At 42.3% G+C, this 16,832-nt stretch overlaps 1 protein-coding gene across 4 annotated transcripts in view; it reads right to left on the bottom strand.

Moving 5' to 3' along the window:
* PTBP3 (polypyrimidine tract binding protein 3) overlaps positions 1 to 16,832 on the bottom strand; it is a 110,570-nt gene that overhangs the window by 69,430 nt on the left and 24,308 nt on the right. For 3 of the 4 annotated variants that reach the window (XM_062207749.1, XM_062207745.1, XM_062207748.1), the window contains one exon: positions 5,920 to 6,004. In XM_062207749.1, coding sequence (XP_062063733.1) covers positions 5,920 to 5,953 — 34 coding nt within the window. In that variant the 5' untranslated portion in view covers positions 5,954 to 6,004. Of the gene's footprint in view, positions 1 to 5,919; positions 6,005 to 16,832 lie in introns of those variants that run through there. The other variant, XM_062207747.1, reaches the window with a different exon arrangement.

The raw sequence follows: 16,832 nt of genomic DNA, 5'->3' as shown, positions 1-16,832 counted from the left end.
GACCAAATTCATTAAATACAAATCTAAACCTGCTATGCTGTCTCTCTTCCTTATTCTCTGGTAGAGATGCATGACACCAATATTCATCTATCCAGTTACTCAAACAGAAGTTTAAAAACTAGAAATCAGGGGCCGGCACTGTGGCACAGCAGGCTAATGCCCTGGCCTGCAGTGCTGGCATCCCATATGGGCGCTGGTTCTAGTCCCAGCTGCTCCACTTCCTATCCAGCTCTCTGCTATGGCCTGGGAAAGCAGTAGAAGTCCAAGTCCTTGGGCCCCTGAGTCCACGTGGGAGACCCGAAGAAGCTCCTAGCTTCGGGTAGATGCAACTCCAGCTGTTGCAGCCAGCTAGGGAGTGAAACAGTGGATGGAAGACTTCTCTGTCTCTACCTCTCTCTGTAACTCTGTCTTCCAAATAAATAAATCTTTTTAAAAAAATAAGTAAAAACTAGAAATCAAACACTGAGTTAATCACTAATTATTACCATTTTACCTTCTGCAGGTTCTCCTAATTATCTCCATCATAGTTACTACCGCCACAATAAAAATTACCACCCCTTATTAGGATTATGGAAATAGTCTCTTAACTGCTTAATCTCCCAGTACTGTATTCCTTCAAATCATTTTTATAGTCCTTAAATTTCAAGAGCATTTATTTCTAAATCATGTGATACTTTATGTGGGTTATATTTCAATCTTGAAAAACCAAGCAGGCCATATTTTTTTTAAAGATTTAATTACCTATTTGAAAATAAGAGTTACATAGAAAGTGAAAGAGAAGGAGAGGGAGGGGGAGAGAGGGAGAGATTGGGGGGGGGGGGTCTTCTATCTGCTGGTTCACTCCCCAGTTGGCCCCAATAGCAGAGCTGCACCAATCTAAAGCCAGGAGCCGGGAGCTTCTTCCAGGTCTACCACATAGGTGCAGAGGAAAAAGGACTTGAGCCATCTTCTACTGCTTTCCCAGGCCATAGCAGAGAGCTGGATCAAAGTGGAACAGCCACGACTCAAACAGGCACCCATATGGTATATGGCACTGCAGGTGGCGGCTTTACCCACTATGCCATGGCGCTGGCCCCATCAGGCCGGATTTTTAATATGCCTGTGCCAAGTTTAACATCACAACACGTTTTATCTATTTATTTGAAAGTCAAAGTTACACAGAAAGAGAAGAGAGGTAGGGAGACAGCGGTCTTCCGTCCACTGTTTCACTTCCCAAATGGCCACAACAGCTGGAGCTGTGCTGATTTTAAGCGAGGAGCTTCTTCAGCATCTCCTATGCGGGTGCAGGGGCCCAAGGACCTGGGCCATTTTCTATCACTTTCCCAAGCCATAACGGAGAACTGGATCAGAAGTGGAGCAGTCGGCACTCAAACTGGAGCCCATATGGGATGCTGGCACTTCAGGTGGCAGCCTTACCTGCTACGCCACAGCTCTTTTACTCAATAGAATTGGGTCACCCACTCACTAGTAGATAATAGTTTTATAGACATTTTTGCAACACTAAGAACATCAATCAAAAGTGGTCATTGTACCCAAAAGACTTGAACACAATGTATCAAAGAGATATCTGCACCACCAGGTTTACAGAGGCACTGTTCACATTAGCCAAAATTTGGAAACAACCAATGTATCCATCATCATATGAATGGATAAAGAAAATGTGGTCTAGATACACAACAGAATATTTTTCAGTTATATACAAAAAAGAATGAAATTCTACCATTTGCAACAAAATGGACAAAATTTTTCAGAGGACAATCATGTTGAGTGAAATAAGCTAGACCCAGAAAGAAAATACTGCATGTTCTCCCTTATATGTGGGAGCTAAAATTTTAAAAACAAACAGAAAAGAATGAAATTTCTATGTGTACTGATATTGCTGCAAATACAGTTCTGTAAAACTTTGTCTTATAACTTTGTCAAACCAATGGTTAGGAATGTTATATACTGCTATAATTTTAATAATCTGTGATTACTTTTAAAAATTTACTGAGTGAGTGAAATGGTCATTTTTCCACTTATTGTTCCTAGCCTGGTCTATTTTCTCACTAAACTAGGGTCTTTTTGCTTTTTTACTTGTTAAACTTATTTGATGAATTAAGCCCTTTTGCTGTAATATAATTTTTTTAAAGATTTATTTATTTACTTGAAAGTCAGAGTTGCACAGAGAGAGAAGAAGAGGCAGAGAGATAGAGCGGTCTTCCTGGGACTGGCACTGTGGCATAGCGGGGAAAAGTGCTGCCTGCAGTGCCAGAATCTCACATGGACACTGGTTAGAGTCCTGCTCTACTTCCTATTCAGCTCTCTGCTATGGCCTGGGAAAGCAGTAGAAAATGGCCCAAGTCCTTGGGCCCCTGTACCGCGTGGGAGACCCAGAAGACGCTCCTGGCTTTGGATTGGCGCAGCTCAGGCCATTGTGGCCAGTTGGGGAGTGAACCAGGAGATGGAAGACCTCCCCCCCCCTTTTAAAAAGATTTATTTACTTATTTGATAGGCAGAGCTACAGAGAGGCAGAGTCAGAGACAGAGACAGAGACAGGCTTGGGCCCCTGCACCTGCGTGGGAGACCCAGAAGAAGCTGACTTCTGGCTTCGGATCACCCAGCTCCGGCCATTGCAGCCATTCAGGGAGTAAACCAGCGAATGGAAGACCTTTCTCTGTGTCTCTTTCTCTCTCTGTAACTCTACCTCTCAAATAAATAAATAAATCAAGGAAGGAAGGAAGGCAGGCAGGAAGGCAGACGGAAGGAAAGAGGGCAGGAGGGAAAAGAGAGAGGGAGTACCATTTTGTGTTTAGAATTCTATCTACAGGGGCCCCAGCATTGTGGCATAGCGGGTAAAGCGGCCATCTGCAACGCCACCATCCCACCATCCCACCTGTGATGCCAGTGGCAGCTCCATTTCTGATGCAGCTCCCTACTAAAGCTCTTGAGAAAGCAGCAGAAGATGGCCCAGGTGCTTGGGTCCCTGCATGTGGGAGACCTGGAGAAGCTTTTGGTTCTTGTCTTTTGCCTGGGCCAGCCCTAGCCATGTGTCCATCTGTGGAATGAACTAATGCATGAATGATCTCTCTGTCTGTCTCTGTCTCTCTCTCTAATAGATATTCTTTGGGGGAAAAAAAGATTTGTGTCTACAAATCACACTGAACCTCTTAAAAACTAATCAGAAATTTAAATTAAAAATTTATTTTTAAAAAAAGGGAATCACGGAACTAGACTCAAATGAATGTTTAAAACTTGAGGAGTTGTGACCAGAGTTTTCATCCAAGGTGGGGCATCTTTTTACTGCCAAGGGCCATTTGGGTATTTCTGACAACACCTGCAAGCCATACAACATTATCAACTTAAGAATTAGCCCACTAAGATAGTATCTCACCCCTGTCAGAATGTCTAAACTCCAAAAAGAGAGTAACAAATGTTGGCAAGAATGTGAATAAAGGGGAACTTTTATACACTGTTGGTGGGAATGTAAATTAGTGCAGCTACTGTGGAATAATGAACATTTCTTTAAAAACTAGAAATAGACTTGCATTATGATCCAGCAGTTCCACTAGTGGGTATATGCCCAAAAGACATGAACTCACTGTATAAAAGAGATATCTGCACCCCCATGTTTATAGCAGCACTGTTCACAATAGACAAAAGATGTAATCGACCGAGGTACGCAGCATCAAATGAATGAATTAAAAAAATGCAGTATATACACACACACACACACACACGGAATATTATCCAGCTGTAAAAAAGAATGAAATTCTATCATGTGCATCAATATAGATATCACTGGAGGACAACATGTAGCATGAAGTGAGCCAGACACAGAAAGATAAATAGTACATGTTCTCCCTTATATGTGGGAGCTAAAATTTAAAAAGAAAAATAATTTTAAAAGAAAACAAAAAAAGAAATATCTATGTATATCAGTATTGCTGCAAAAATGCTTTTGTTAAATTTGGTTTTATCTTTGTCAACCAATGGTTAAGAATGATACACAGGGCCCAGCACTGTGACATAGTAAGCTAAGCCTCCACCTAAGGCAATGACTTGAGTCTCCACTATTCCACTTCCTATCCAGCTCCCTGCTAATGCACCTGAGGAAAGCAGTGGAGGATGGGTCAAGTACTTGGGTCCCTGCACCAACTTGGGAGACCCATTAAAAGCTCCTAGCTACTGGTTTCAAATCGGCTCAACTCCAGCAGTTGCAGCCATTTGTGGAGTGAACAAGTGGATGGAAGACCTCTCTCTCTGTAACTCTTTCAAATAAATCTTTTTAATTTTTTAGGGGGTCATTCCCGATATTAGATAGAATTACCTTCTTTTTTATTATTTATTTATTTGACAGAGTTAGACAGTGAGAGAGACAGACAGAGAGAAAGATCTTCCTTCTGTTGGTTCACTCCCCAAATGGCCGCTACAGCTGGAGCTACACCAATCCAAAGCCAGAGGCCAGGTGCTTCCAACCTGGTCTCCCATGCGGGTGCAGGAGCCCAAGGACCTGGGCCATCCTCCACTGCACTCTCGGGCGACAGCAGAGAGCTGGACTGGAAGAGGAGCAACCGGGACAGAACCCGGCACCCCAACCGGGACTAGAACCCGGTGTGCTGGCGCCGCAAGGCGGAGGATTAGCCTAGTGAGCCACATGCCGGCCCCTCAAATAAATCTTTAAAAAAAAAAAAAAGTGGGGGATATACTACTATAGTTTTAAAAACCTGTGATTACTTTAAAATTTATTGTATGTGAGTGAAATGGATGTCTTTTCATTTGATTATGGTTTATAGCCCTTGCATAAATTTCCAGCAAACTAGATTCTATTTACTTTTTATGTGTTAGAATAAACTTTTAGAGGAGAGAAACAAAAGGAAGGAAGGAGGGAAGTGTTATAGTCTTAGAATCCTATCTATGAACTACACTGAATCTGTTCTCTTTGTATTAATATCACATCAACATGAGAATTATGTTGTAATTATCTTTTATTTGCTGTGACCCTGAGATCTAACATATTAATAAATTCCTTTGAAAAAATTAGCCTGGGGGCCCGTGCTGTGGCCTAGTAGGTGGTTAAGCCTCTGCCTGCAGCACCAACATCCCATACAGGCACTGGTTCTAGTCAGGGCTGCTTCACTTTCAACTCACTTTTTCTACTATTGGTCTGGGAAGACAGTGGAAGACGGCCCAAGTGCTAGGGCCAGTACACTCATGTGGAAACAAGGAACAAGCTCCTGGCTCCTAGCTTTGGATTGGCCCAGCTCCGGCCACTGCAGCCATTTGGGAAGTGAACTAGTAGATGGAAAATTCTCTCTTTCCCCCTCCCCATCTCCCTCCATCCCTCTCTCATCTGTAACTCTGCCTCTCAAATAAATAAATAAAAATCTTAAAACAAATTAGCCTGCTATAGATTTGAGTCCTGCCTGAGACTACCTTGGCAGTCCCATCCCTGTGGACAGAGTACTATACAATCACATCTTTTTTTTTTTCTTTCTTTCTTTTTAAAGATTTATTTATTTATTTGAAAGTCAGGGTTACAGAGAGAAAGGGAGAGACAGAGAGAGATATATTCCATCTACTGGTTCACCCCCTTGATGTCCACAACAGCCAGAGCTGGTCCAGGCCAAAGCCGGCAGCTCACCCAGGTCTCCCAAAGGGTAACAGAGGCCAAATCACTTGGGCCATCTTTCAATGCCTTTCCCAGGCCATGAGCAGGGAGCTGTAGTGGAAGTGGAAAAGCCAGGAAAAGAACCTGTGCCCACAGAGGATGTTGGTTTCAGGAGCAGTAGCTTTACCTGTTGTAACCACAATGCCAGATCCTAGATTTTGTTATAAACAGCAGCATTTCATAACTTTATCAGATAAGCAAAATGAGAAAAAAATTTAAAAACTTTGAAAGACATGGATAAAAAATATTTGGAAAAAATTAAAACTCACCATACACACCTGTAGAAGGAGTGGAACTGTTCATGGTAAAAGGTCTGTTAATGATGCCAGAAGAAAGAAGCTCATCAGATCCCCGCTAAAAAATAAAACCAATGTTCAATTAATGAAACAAGTTTTAAATAATGACTCATATTTATTATTAAAAATAGTTAAAGTTTATATTACTTTATTTTACTATGGTGACATTTAAGAGGAAATCCCTGAGAATCACAAAATCTAAAAGCTGGATAGGAACTGTTTAGTATGGAAAAACCACAACACACCCACATGATTGTTAGAAAGAAGAAAAAAAAAAAACAGAACTAGATCACAGAAGTGGGGGCAATCCTTTACGATCAAATGCAGTCATAAAATTCCATGTTCAAAATACCAAAAGTAATTAAAGTATTACACTGACATTGTTTCCGTAATATATTTTTACATGCAGATAATTTATGTGGCCTTCCCTAAGAATCCTGACTTCAATACTAAGTATTTTCTTTTTAAAAAAAATACTTATTTTTTTAATCTACTCAAAAGGCACAGTGATCCTGTGAGAGACTAGGAGAGGGGAGAGATGCCTCTGCAAGTTCACTCCAATAGGTGGGGCTGGGCCAGTCAAAGGCAGCAGGAACTCCTTCCTGGTCTCTCACATTGATGGCATGAGCCCCAGGATTCATTAGCAAGAAGATGGATTGGAAGTGGCGGAGACAGGACCTGAACTGGCACTCTGTTGTGGGATGTGCACATCCCAGGTACCCATTTAACCCACTGTACAACTCCCAATTCCCAACATATTTTTAAGTAAAACACAAACATATAATCTACTTTTTAAAAGAAAATTATTTATTTATTGGAAAGGTAGAGTTGCAGAGAGAAGCGACAGGGAGACAGAAATTTTTCATCTGCTGGTTCACTCCCCAGATGGCCACAATGGCTGGAGCTGGGCCAATCCAAAGCCGGGAGCTAATTCTGGGTCTCCCATGTTGGTGCAGGGGCCCAAGCACTTAGGGCACTCTCTGCTGCTTTCTCAGGCACATTTGCAGGAAACTGGATTGGAAGTGGAGCAGCCAGGACTTGAACCAGTACCTATATGGGATGCTAGCACCACAAGTGGTGGCTTTACCTGCTACACCACAGTGCCAGCCCCAACAATTTATTTCTATATTGGCAAATTCTTTGTAATCAGTAGTCATTCATTAATCCTAAAAATGATCTTCAGTGTGTACTATTTCTTAAATATCTACTGTTAAGATAACTAACTCCTGAAGCAAGTACTGTGATGTGGGAGCCTATATCCCATGTCATTATACCTGAGATCTGCTTCTGATCCACCTTCCTGCTAATGTATCTTGGGAGGCAGCAGATGATAGCTCAAGTGCTTCCACCAATAAGGACAGCCAGATAGAGTTCATGGAAACTGACTGCAAACTGGTCCCTCCCCAGTTGTTGTGGGCATTTGAGAAGTGAAACAGCACACTGAAGATATTTTTTCTCTCAATCTCTCTTTTCATCTACCTTTCAAATAAAGGTTAACAAGTAAATAAATAAATAAATGATTCTTTTTTCAGGTAATAGTTTTGACTTAATTCCAAATCTGAACTGTCAATGCTAGGCAAGCCTTTTCACTGTAACCATAAGACACAGTAGCAAGATTTAAAAGTTTACATTTAGGAGGGGAAAATATCACGAACAAATCTACTTCAAATGGTGTTTAGCTTGGTCAACTTTTTTTTTTTTTTCTTTTTCTTTTTTGACAGGCAGAGTGGATAGTGAGAGAGAGAGACAGAGAAAAAGGTCTTCCTTTTTGCCGTTGGTTCACCCTCCAATGGCCGCTGCAGCCGGCGCATCGTGCTGATCCGAAGCCAGGAGCCAGGTGCTTCTCCTGGTCTCCCATGCAGGTGCAGGTTCTAGGGTTCTAGTCCCGGCAGGGGAGCCAGATTCTGTCCCGGTTGCTCCTCTTCCAGTCCAGCTCTCTGCTGTGGCCCAGGAAGGCAGTGGAGGATGGCCCAAGTGCTTGGGCCCTGCACCCGCATGGGAGACCAGGAGAAGCACCTGGCTCCTGGCTTCGGATCAGCGTGGTGCGCCGGCCACAGTGGCCATTGGAGGGTGAACCAACGGAAAAAAGAAGACCTTTCTCTCTGTCTCTCTCTCTCTCTGTCCACTCTGCCTGTCCAAAAAAAAAAAAAAAAAAAAAAAAAGTATCTTGGACCAGTCTGTGGTACAGCAGGTTAAGCCTCAGCCTGCATGCAGTGCTAGCATCCTATAGGGACATCAGTTCAAGTTCCTGCTGCTCCACTGCCAATCTAGCCCACTGCTAAATGCACCTAAGAAAGCAGCGGAAGATGGCCCATGTCCCTGGGCCCCTGAACCCACATGGGAGACCTGGAGGAAGCTCCTGGCTCCTGGCATCAGCCTAATACAAACCCAGCCATTGTGGCTATTTTGGGGATGAACCAGCAGATGGAAGATTTCTCTGTCTCTCCGCTTCTCTTTGTAACTCTACCTTTCAAATAAATAAATATAACTTTTTTAAAAGAAGTATCTTTATAAGCTTGGGGTAGAGAATGATTTTTTAAACACAAGAACTATAAATTTAAAATACTGACAAAGTAGACACTACTAAGATTTTTATTTAACAAGACATTTTTAAGAAAGTGGGGAAAAAAAAAGGCAAGTCACAGGATGGGAGAAAATATTTGTGATAACTATAATGAGTATAGGGTTTATACCCACAATTTATTAAGAAAACAAATGAAAAACAAAACCGAACACAAGGAATCAGTAAGAAAAATCAAGGCAATAGAAAATGACCAAGAAACTTAAGCAAGCATCTCGCAAAGTGGTAGACTCGACTGTTCATAAAATGGCACTTTCTTCCTAAACCCAGCCTGGCTGACTAGAAGTCAGGTGACCAAATGGCCCCATCACAAGCGTCAGCTCCACCCGAACCCTAACGGGATTTGCTGCTCCCACTTCCTTACCTCTGTAAAGCTATAGAAGACCGGTTCTCCAAGTACAAGCTGCTCTTCTCTGGGGCGCAAGGAGGCAGCCTGTCAGGTTTCCCCCAGCCGAAAATAAACCATCTTCCTTACTCTGTGTTTGGTGTGTTTTGCGGTGACCTTTCATCTACTACTGTAGACTTTAACTACTACTACTTCTCTGTTCTGAGAAAGAACTACTCATTCCCATTCACAGCCATGTGACTGGTAATAGCTCCTTGGAAGGAGGGTAACTCCTTGCTCTCTGACATTGAGCAGTTCTGTGATACGCTTTGATCAATGTCCACAAAGGATGTGACATCCTTGCAGACATTTAGGGAGTAAATCAGCACATGGGAGTGTTTGTGAGTGCATTCTCTCTGCCTCCCCTATAAAATTAATTAATTAAATCTTTTGAAAACAGAAAGTCAAAAAAAAAAAAGTACAAACATCTTTCCACCATCCAAAGAAGTTTATATTCTGTGAGGACCCAATTTTTTTTCAATAATTTTGATATCAAAAAACTAGAAATAGGGGGCCAGTGTTGTGACACAACAGGTTAAGTCACTGCTTATAATGTTGACATCCCATATCAGAATGCCAGTTCAAGTCTCAGCTTCTCTACTTCCAATCCAGCTCCCAGCTAATGGACCTGGGAAGGCAACAAATGATAACTGTGGACTTGGACCCCAGCCACACACCTGAGAAACTCAGATGGAGTACCAGTTTCCTGGCTTTGGCCTGACACAGCCACAGCTATTGTGGCCCTTTGGGGAATGAACCAGCAGAAGGAAGTTTTCTCCCTTTTTATCACTCCACCTTTCAAGGAAATAAGTCTTTAAACCAAAACTAGAGATAAAAAATGTGCCAGAAAGCACTTTCTTGGAAGTACCTGAGATTACCTGAAAGCCAAATAAAAAAGGCATTAAATTGCTAACAAAGGCCCCAGGCAAGGCTTGCCAGAGAAAAATACAAAAATTGGCTGCCATATTCATAATATACATGAGCCAGTTCAATTTCTATTTGGGAAAAGAAGTTACTCACTCCCCACCCCCCCATTTTTAGCTTACTCAATAAACTCTGTTACCCAGTTTCCCACCAAATAAATCTCCAAACAATCATTACTGAGAAGCATTCCCTGCTGCTTACGGAGTCACATGTAACCGCATCGTGACAGTGTTTAAACACTTTCTAATCTAGTCCTCCTCTTCACAATAACACCCCTGCCAAGTAATTTTTCCCAAATACATCATATTTACCCTGATTTTTTTTTTTTTTTTTTTTTGACAGGCAGAGTGGATAGTGAGAGAGAGAGAGACAGAGAGAAAGGTCTTCCTTTTTGCCATTGGTTCACCCTCCAATGGCCACTGCGGCCGGCGCACCGTGCTGATCCGAAGCCAGGAGCCAGGTGCTTCTCCTGGTCTCCCTTGCGGGTGCAGGGCCCAAGGACTTGGGCCATCCTCCACTGCCTTCCCGGGCCATAGCAGAGAGCTGGCCTGGAAGAGGGGCAACTGGGATAGAATCCGGCGCCCCAACCGGGACTAGAACCCGGTGTGCCGGTGCCGCAAGGCGGAGGATTAGCCTGTTAAGCCACGGCGCCGGCCTACCCTGATTTTTTTAATGCTATTCTCCTACCTCAAACACCATCCCTTAAATATATAGCAAGTCCTATATACTGCTCACAAACAAAATAGGTACCACATCCTTGAAAATTTTTCTATCCCAAAGGTTAAAAGGTTTGATTTAATCTTTCAACATTAACAGTAGTTCTCAACTGACTACCCACTAATATCCCAGCTCTGGAATTTTAGAAATCTACAGGTGCTCATGCTTCAGCCTAGACCTACTGATTAAGAATCTTTTGGGATTGGACTTGGTACTTGGTATTTATTTGTAAACTGGCCATATGATTGTAATGTATAACAAAGACAAAGTCATTATATTGTGTCTGGTGCTATGCTATCTTTCAACATTAATATGTATGAGCATGGGGCCAGCACTGTGGTGCAGCAGGTTAACACCCTGGCCTGAAGCGCTGGGATCCCATTCGGGCGCCAGTTAGATCCCCGGCTGCTCCACTTGGATCCAGCTCTCTGCTATAGCTTGGGAAAGCAGTAAAAGAGGCCCAAGTCTTTGGGACCCTGCACCCGCTTGGGAGACCCAAAGCAGCTCCTGGCTCCTGGCTTCAGAATGGTGCAGCTCCAGCCGTTGCGGCCAACTGGGGAGTGAACCATCAGATGGAAGACACCTCTCTCTTTCTCTCTCTCTCTCGCTCTGTGTGTGTGTGAGACTCTTTCAAATAAATAAATCTTAAAAAAAAATTTAAGAGCATATGATTTTAATAGAGTTCACATAATATATTCTTCCTACATGTATAACTATCAGTATCACAATTTTGTTAAAAATAGCTTTATTTAGCTGCCTCTTAGTCTATTAATATGCCTTATACTAGACTAGTTCCTCCATAGCCTACAGCATAGCACCGGACACAATGTAGTGATTCTCTTTGTTATACAATACAATCATATGGCCAGTTTACAAATAAATACCAAGTACCAAGTCCAATCCCAAAAGATTCTTAATCAGTAGGTCTAGGCTGAAGCATGAGCACCTGCAGATTTCTAAAATCTCAGAGCTGGGATGTAAGTGGGTAGTCAGTTGAGAACTACTATAAACAGATACTGTAATGAACTAGAAGCCAAAGAGTAAGGCAGTAAAAAATAGTCTTCTAGAATAGATCAAATGTAGCTTTGAATTCGGATGCCACAAATTTCTTAGCACAGTACATCACTGAAAATTATTTTATCCCTTTAAGCCTCAGTTTACTTATTTACAAAATGTGGATCATGTAACTCTCTCGTGCTCTCTGAAGGTTAATATTTCTAATACTGTCTCATTAAACACTGGCAAGTAAATATTAATGATTCATTCTCAGTTCAAGAGCTATATATGCCAACAACTACACGAATTCAGTATAATTAATATTGGGGTTGTAAACATTTAAAGGTCAGATACTCTTTCAACACAATAAACTTCTCAAAATTTTAAGAATACCACCTTACTATCCTAACAAAAACAAAATTTCTTCTCAGATAAACTGATAATGTTGATAAAATGTGCTTAAAAACATAGTCATTTTCACATTTTATGTAAAGCTCTTCAAATATGTATCAATGTCTTTTCCATTTCTAATCATTGTAGTTGATACTCTCATTGTATAAACTTGTATGGAAATTTATTAAAGTCCCTTTTATGGTTAACTTTTGAGAGTAAGAATGACTAAAGCATTCATCTGCCTGTATCTAAGGATTTTCCTGTGATGAGATTAGGTCTCTAAACCCTCTGAATGTCCTGCCTGAGAGGACCCTTTTTTTGTTAAATCTTCCTGCTGGGGGGCATGGCTCAACAGACAATCCGAGGTCACAGCAGAGACAGTATGATTTCATGTTGGGTAGATGAATCATAATGCCTAGTGGAACTGGGGACTGGAAACTGAGATCAGCCTTGCAAGCAACCACTTAGGCCTGTATATTCAAAGTGTAAATACCAAAGCTATAGTGCGCTTTGCTGGTTGACAATATCCAATGATTGCAGCCATACACTGAAGCTGGGAAAGACATGCGTCTGACATAGGCAAGAAGTAGCTAACAAGGAGGGACTCAGTGAGGTTACAGACCATCCCTACAATCCTACTCTACTGCAAAACTCCCACTCTTTGCACTATACAACTGCAGATTATGTGAAATTGCTATCCAGAACTGGTACTAGCCAAAAATAACCAAACATGACTGCTGAATGCATCCCCACAATGATCTACAACAAATGGCAAAATTATTATAATAAAATTACCATGGCTGACATTCTTACTCCCATCATGCACCTGATGGCAGTTTTTTTTTTTTTTTAATCTATCTGAAAATCAGAGTTACAAAGAGAGGGAGAGACAGAGAGAGAAAAATCTTTCATCCACTCCCTATCTTTCATCCACTCCCATCTTTCATTTCTCTCCCTAGACAGCCGCATCAGCCAGGGCTGGGCCAGGCCGAAGACAGGAGCCAGAAGCCTCATGTGGTGGCAGAAGCCCAAACATTTAAAACAGCCATCCTATCTCCACCGCTCTATCTCCACCTGTCTGTAACTCTTTTTTTTTTTTTTAATTTTATTTATTTTATTTGAGAGGTAGAGTTACACATGGTGAGAGGGAGAGATAGAGAGAGAGGTCTTCCTTCTGTTAGTTCACTCCCCAAATGGCTGCAACGGCCGGAATTGCGCCAATCCAAAGCCAGGAGCCAGAAGCTTCTTCCAGGTCTCCCACGTGGATGCAGGGACTCAAGGACATGGCCATCTTCAGCTGCTCTCCCAGGCCATAGCAGAGAGCTGGGTTGGAAGTGGAGCAACCGGGACTAGAACTGACGCCCATATGAGATGTCAACGCCGCAGGTGAAGGATTTAACCTACTGCGCCATGGCGCCAGCCCCTGTAACTCTAGATAAACTAAAGATAAATCTTAAAAAAAAAAAAAAAAAAAAAACACAGACTCTCTCTCCTAGGAGGTGGTGTGATGGCTCTGAGGGATTACGGTTTAAGAGAAGAATGGAAGACAATCAAGTAGGCTGAAGACTTCAAAAAAATAAAACTTGATTGCATGTGAATGATTGTAGACAACCTGGAGAAGGAAATTATTTAAAAGGAGGGAGGAAAAAGATTCCATATTATAGGTCAATAAATTAACAGCATACAAAGAAGGCTTTAACAAGCCAAATAATGAAGAGATCATGGGGCAGAAGAGAGCAAACAACACCGGGCCAACAGTCTCCTTAGAAACACAGTAAATTTACATAAGTCCAGCAGTTACTCTGTGGACTGTTTAGCTCTCTTGTAAGTCAACAGGCCAGTCAGTTTCAATAACTCAAAGATCAATTATTGAAGCTCTCCCCTGCTGAAGAATAATTAAATACACAGAATCAATAAAAGCAAAAGAATTCTAAAGTAGCACAAATAAAGTCTTCCAATATAAAATCTGGTGGAAACTGGTTTTACCTAGCATTACAATGAGAATATTAATATGATATAAAGACAATCCACACACCTAAGAAACGGGTACTGAAATTAACATGTAATGAAGGTTCTGGAAATAAAACATTACCTCGAGTCACACTTAACATGCGTATGAAATTCAAGAATAAGGTATCATTATTTTAGTTTATAAAGATACCATGACTACTAAAAAGACAGACAGCCTATAAGAAAAAACCTCATAATTTTCAGAACATTAGAACTATATTTAATATTAACAAAATCTTAAATGCTGAAATTAAAATCCAAGGCTGACCTTGAACCAATAAAAATTTCTAGCAGATGGTCTAGTGATCAGTGTGAACACTTCCAGGAACAGAAAAACTCATGCTGATTTTGCTTTAAGTTTTTCCATAAACAAAAATAAAAGTATCATATGCAGTCTCACAGCCTAGCTAACTCACACTTATAAAAGATTATGTGGGGGCCGGCACTAGTGGGTAAAGCCTCCACCTGCAATGCCAGCATCGCATACAGGCACCAGTTCGAGTCCCAGTTGCTCCAATTCCAATCCAGCTCTGTTATGGGCTGGGAAAGCAGCGGAAGATGGCCCAAGTCCTTGGGCCCCCCGCACCCACATGGGAGACCTGGAAGAAGCTTCTGGCTCCTTGCTTCAGATGGGTGCAGCTCTGGCCATTGTAGCCAACTGGGGAGTGAAAGAGGAGAAGGAAGACCTTTTTTTCTCTTTCTCTCTCTCTCTGCCTCTCTTGTGACTCTTTCAAATAAATGAATATTTAAAAAAAATAAATAAAAAGAAATTAAGAAATCAGAGACAGGCATTTGGCACAGCAGTTTAAAATACAGACAAATCCTATCAAGGAGTTCCTGGGTTAGATACCCTGTTATGGCTCCTCACTCCAGCATTCTGCAGACAGCAGAAAGCAGCAGTTTATGGCTCAAGTGATTGGATTCGTGCAACCCAAATAGGAGACCTGAGTTTGAGTTCCCAGCTACCAGATTGGCCTCACTGAGAGCACTTGAGGAGCCGACCGGCGAATGAGAGCTTTCTCTTTCAAATAAATAAAAACTTTTAAAAGAAATCAGAGTGAATAGTAATAAATCACAACAGATGAAATTCCAAGGCATCATCACAAAAAGGAAGTATCCAAACCTCCTCCTCAACTTAGTGAAACCAGAAATACACTTTTTTAAAAAAGATTTATTTCATTCCTTTGAAAGAGTTACAGAGAGAGGTAGAGACAAAGAGAGGGGTCTTCCATCCGTTGGTTCACTCCCCAGATGGCCCCAATGGTCAGAGCTGTGCCGATCCAAAGCAAAGAGTTTCTTCCAAATCTCCTACATGGGTGCAGGGGCCCAAGGACTTGGGCCATTCTCTGCTGCTTTCCCAGATCATTAGCAGAGAGCTGGATCAGAAGTGGAGCAGGCCGGCGCCGTAGCTTAACAGTCCCGGTTGGGGTGCCGGATTCTATCCCGGTTGCCCCTCTTCCAGGCCAGCTCTCTGCTATGGCCCGGGAAGGCAGTGGAGGATGGCCCAAGTGCTTGGGCCCTGCACCCGCATGGGAGACCAGAAGCACCTGGCTCCTGGCTTCGGACAGCAAGATGTGCTGGCCGCAGCAGCCATTGGAGGGTGAACCAAGGGCAAAAGGAAGACCTTTCTCTCTGTCTCTCTCTCTCTCTCACTATCCACTCTGCCTATCAAAAAAAAAAAAAAAAAAAAAAGTGGAGCAGCTGGGACTCAAACTGGTGCTCATGTGGGATGCCCAAGCCACAGGCCGGGGCTTTGACCCTCTGCACCATAGTGCAGAAATAGACTTTATTGATGGAGAAAACTGGAAGAGAAGATTCCATCTCTAACTCTGTGTTAATAAACAAACCTCCAAAAACAGTACAGACTATTAACCAAATATCATCTGGAATATTAATTATTCAAAATCCAAAAACACCATGGTGTACAAAACTGCATGGGCTTTGAAAACCAATCTTTGTTTGCATTCAGCCTTTGTCATTCATGACCTGTTTGACTAGGTTACTGGGTTACAAAGCCATCCTAAGTTTGGTATCCTATTCTGTAAAACTGATCAAACATTTTATCAGATATGAAAAATTACTTTTTAAAAGAACTTTTTGGGGTCTGGCGCTGTGGCACAGCAGGTTAAAGCCCCGGCCTGCAGCACCGGCATCCCATATGGACGCCGGTTCTAGTCCCAACTGCTCCTCTTCCAATCAACCTCTCTGCTATGGCCTAGAAAAGCAGTGAAGATGGCCCAAGTCCTTGGGCCCCTGCACCGGGTGGGAGACCATGGAGAAGCTCCTGGCTCCTGGCTTCAGATCAGCGCAGCTCTGGCCACTGCAGCCATCTGGGGAGTGAACCAGCGGATGAAAAACCTCTCTCTCTCTCTCTCTCTCTCTAACTCTCTTTCAAATAAATAAATTTTAAAAAAAGAGAAGAACATAAATTTTTTTTAAAAAAGGACTTTTTGTATTCTACTACCTCGCAGGACAGGAAAAAATATACATTTTTGTAAGATCAGAAGGAAAGTGAGGACAGACTGGTGAACAGAGTGGTATGTTTTATCTCCTTTAAAAAAAAATATTTATTTGAAAGAATTACACACAGAGAGAAAGAAAGGCAGACAAAGAGAGAGGTCTTCCATCCGCTGGTTCATTCCCCAATTGGCTGCAATGGCCAGAGCTGCGCTGACCCAAAGCCAGGAGCTTCTTTCGGGCCTCCCACGCAGGTGCAGGGGTCCAAGGACTTGGCCCATCTTTCATTGCCTTGCCAGACCATAGTAGAGAGCTAGATCGGAAGTAAAGTAGCCAGGACTCCACCCCGCGCCCACACGGGATGCTGGCACTATATGCAGCGGCTTTATCCACCCCATCTATCTACCTTCAACTGACATTATT

This window comes from Lepus europaeus, chromosome 12, assembly GCF_033115175.1.
Source record: "Lepus europaeus isolate LE1 chromosome 12, mLepTim1.pri, whole genome shotgun sequence".
Lineage (NCBI taxonomy): Eukaryota > Metazoa > Chordata > Mammalia > Lagomorpha > Leporidae > Lepus > Lepus europaeus.
The sequence above is the reverse complement of the archived record's forward strand: the minus strand, read 5'-3'. Positions and strand labels throughout refer to the sequence as shown.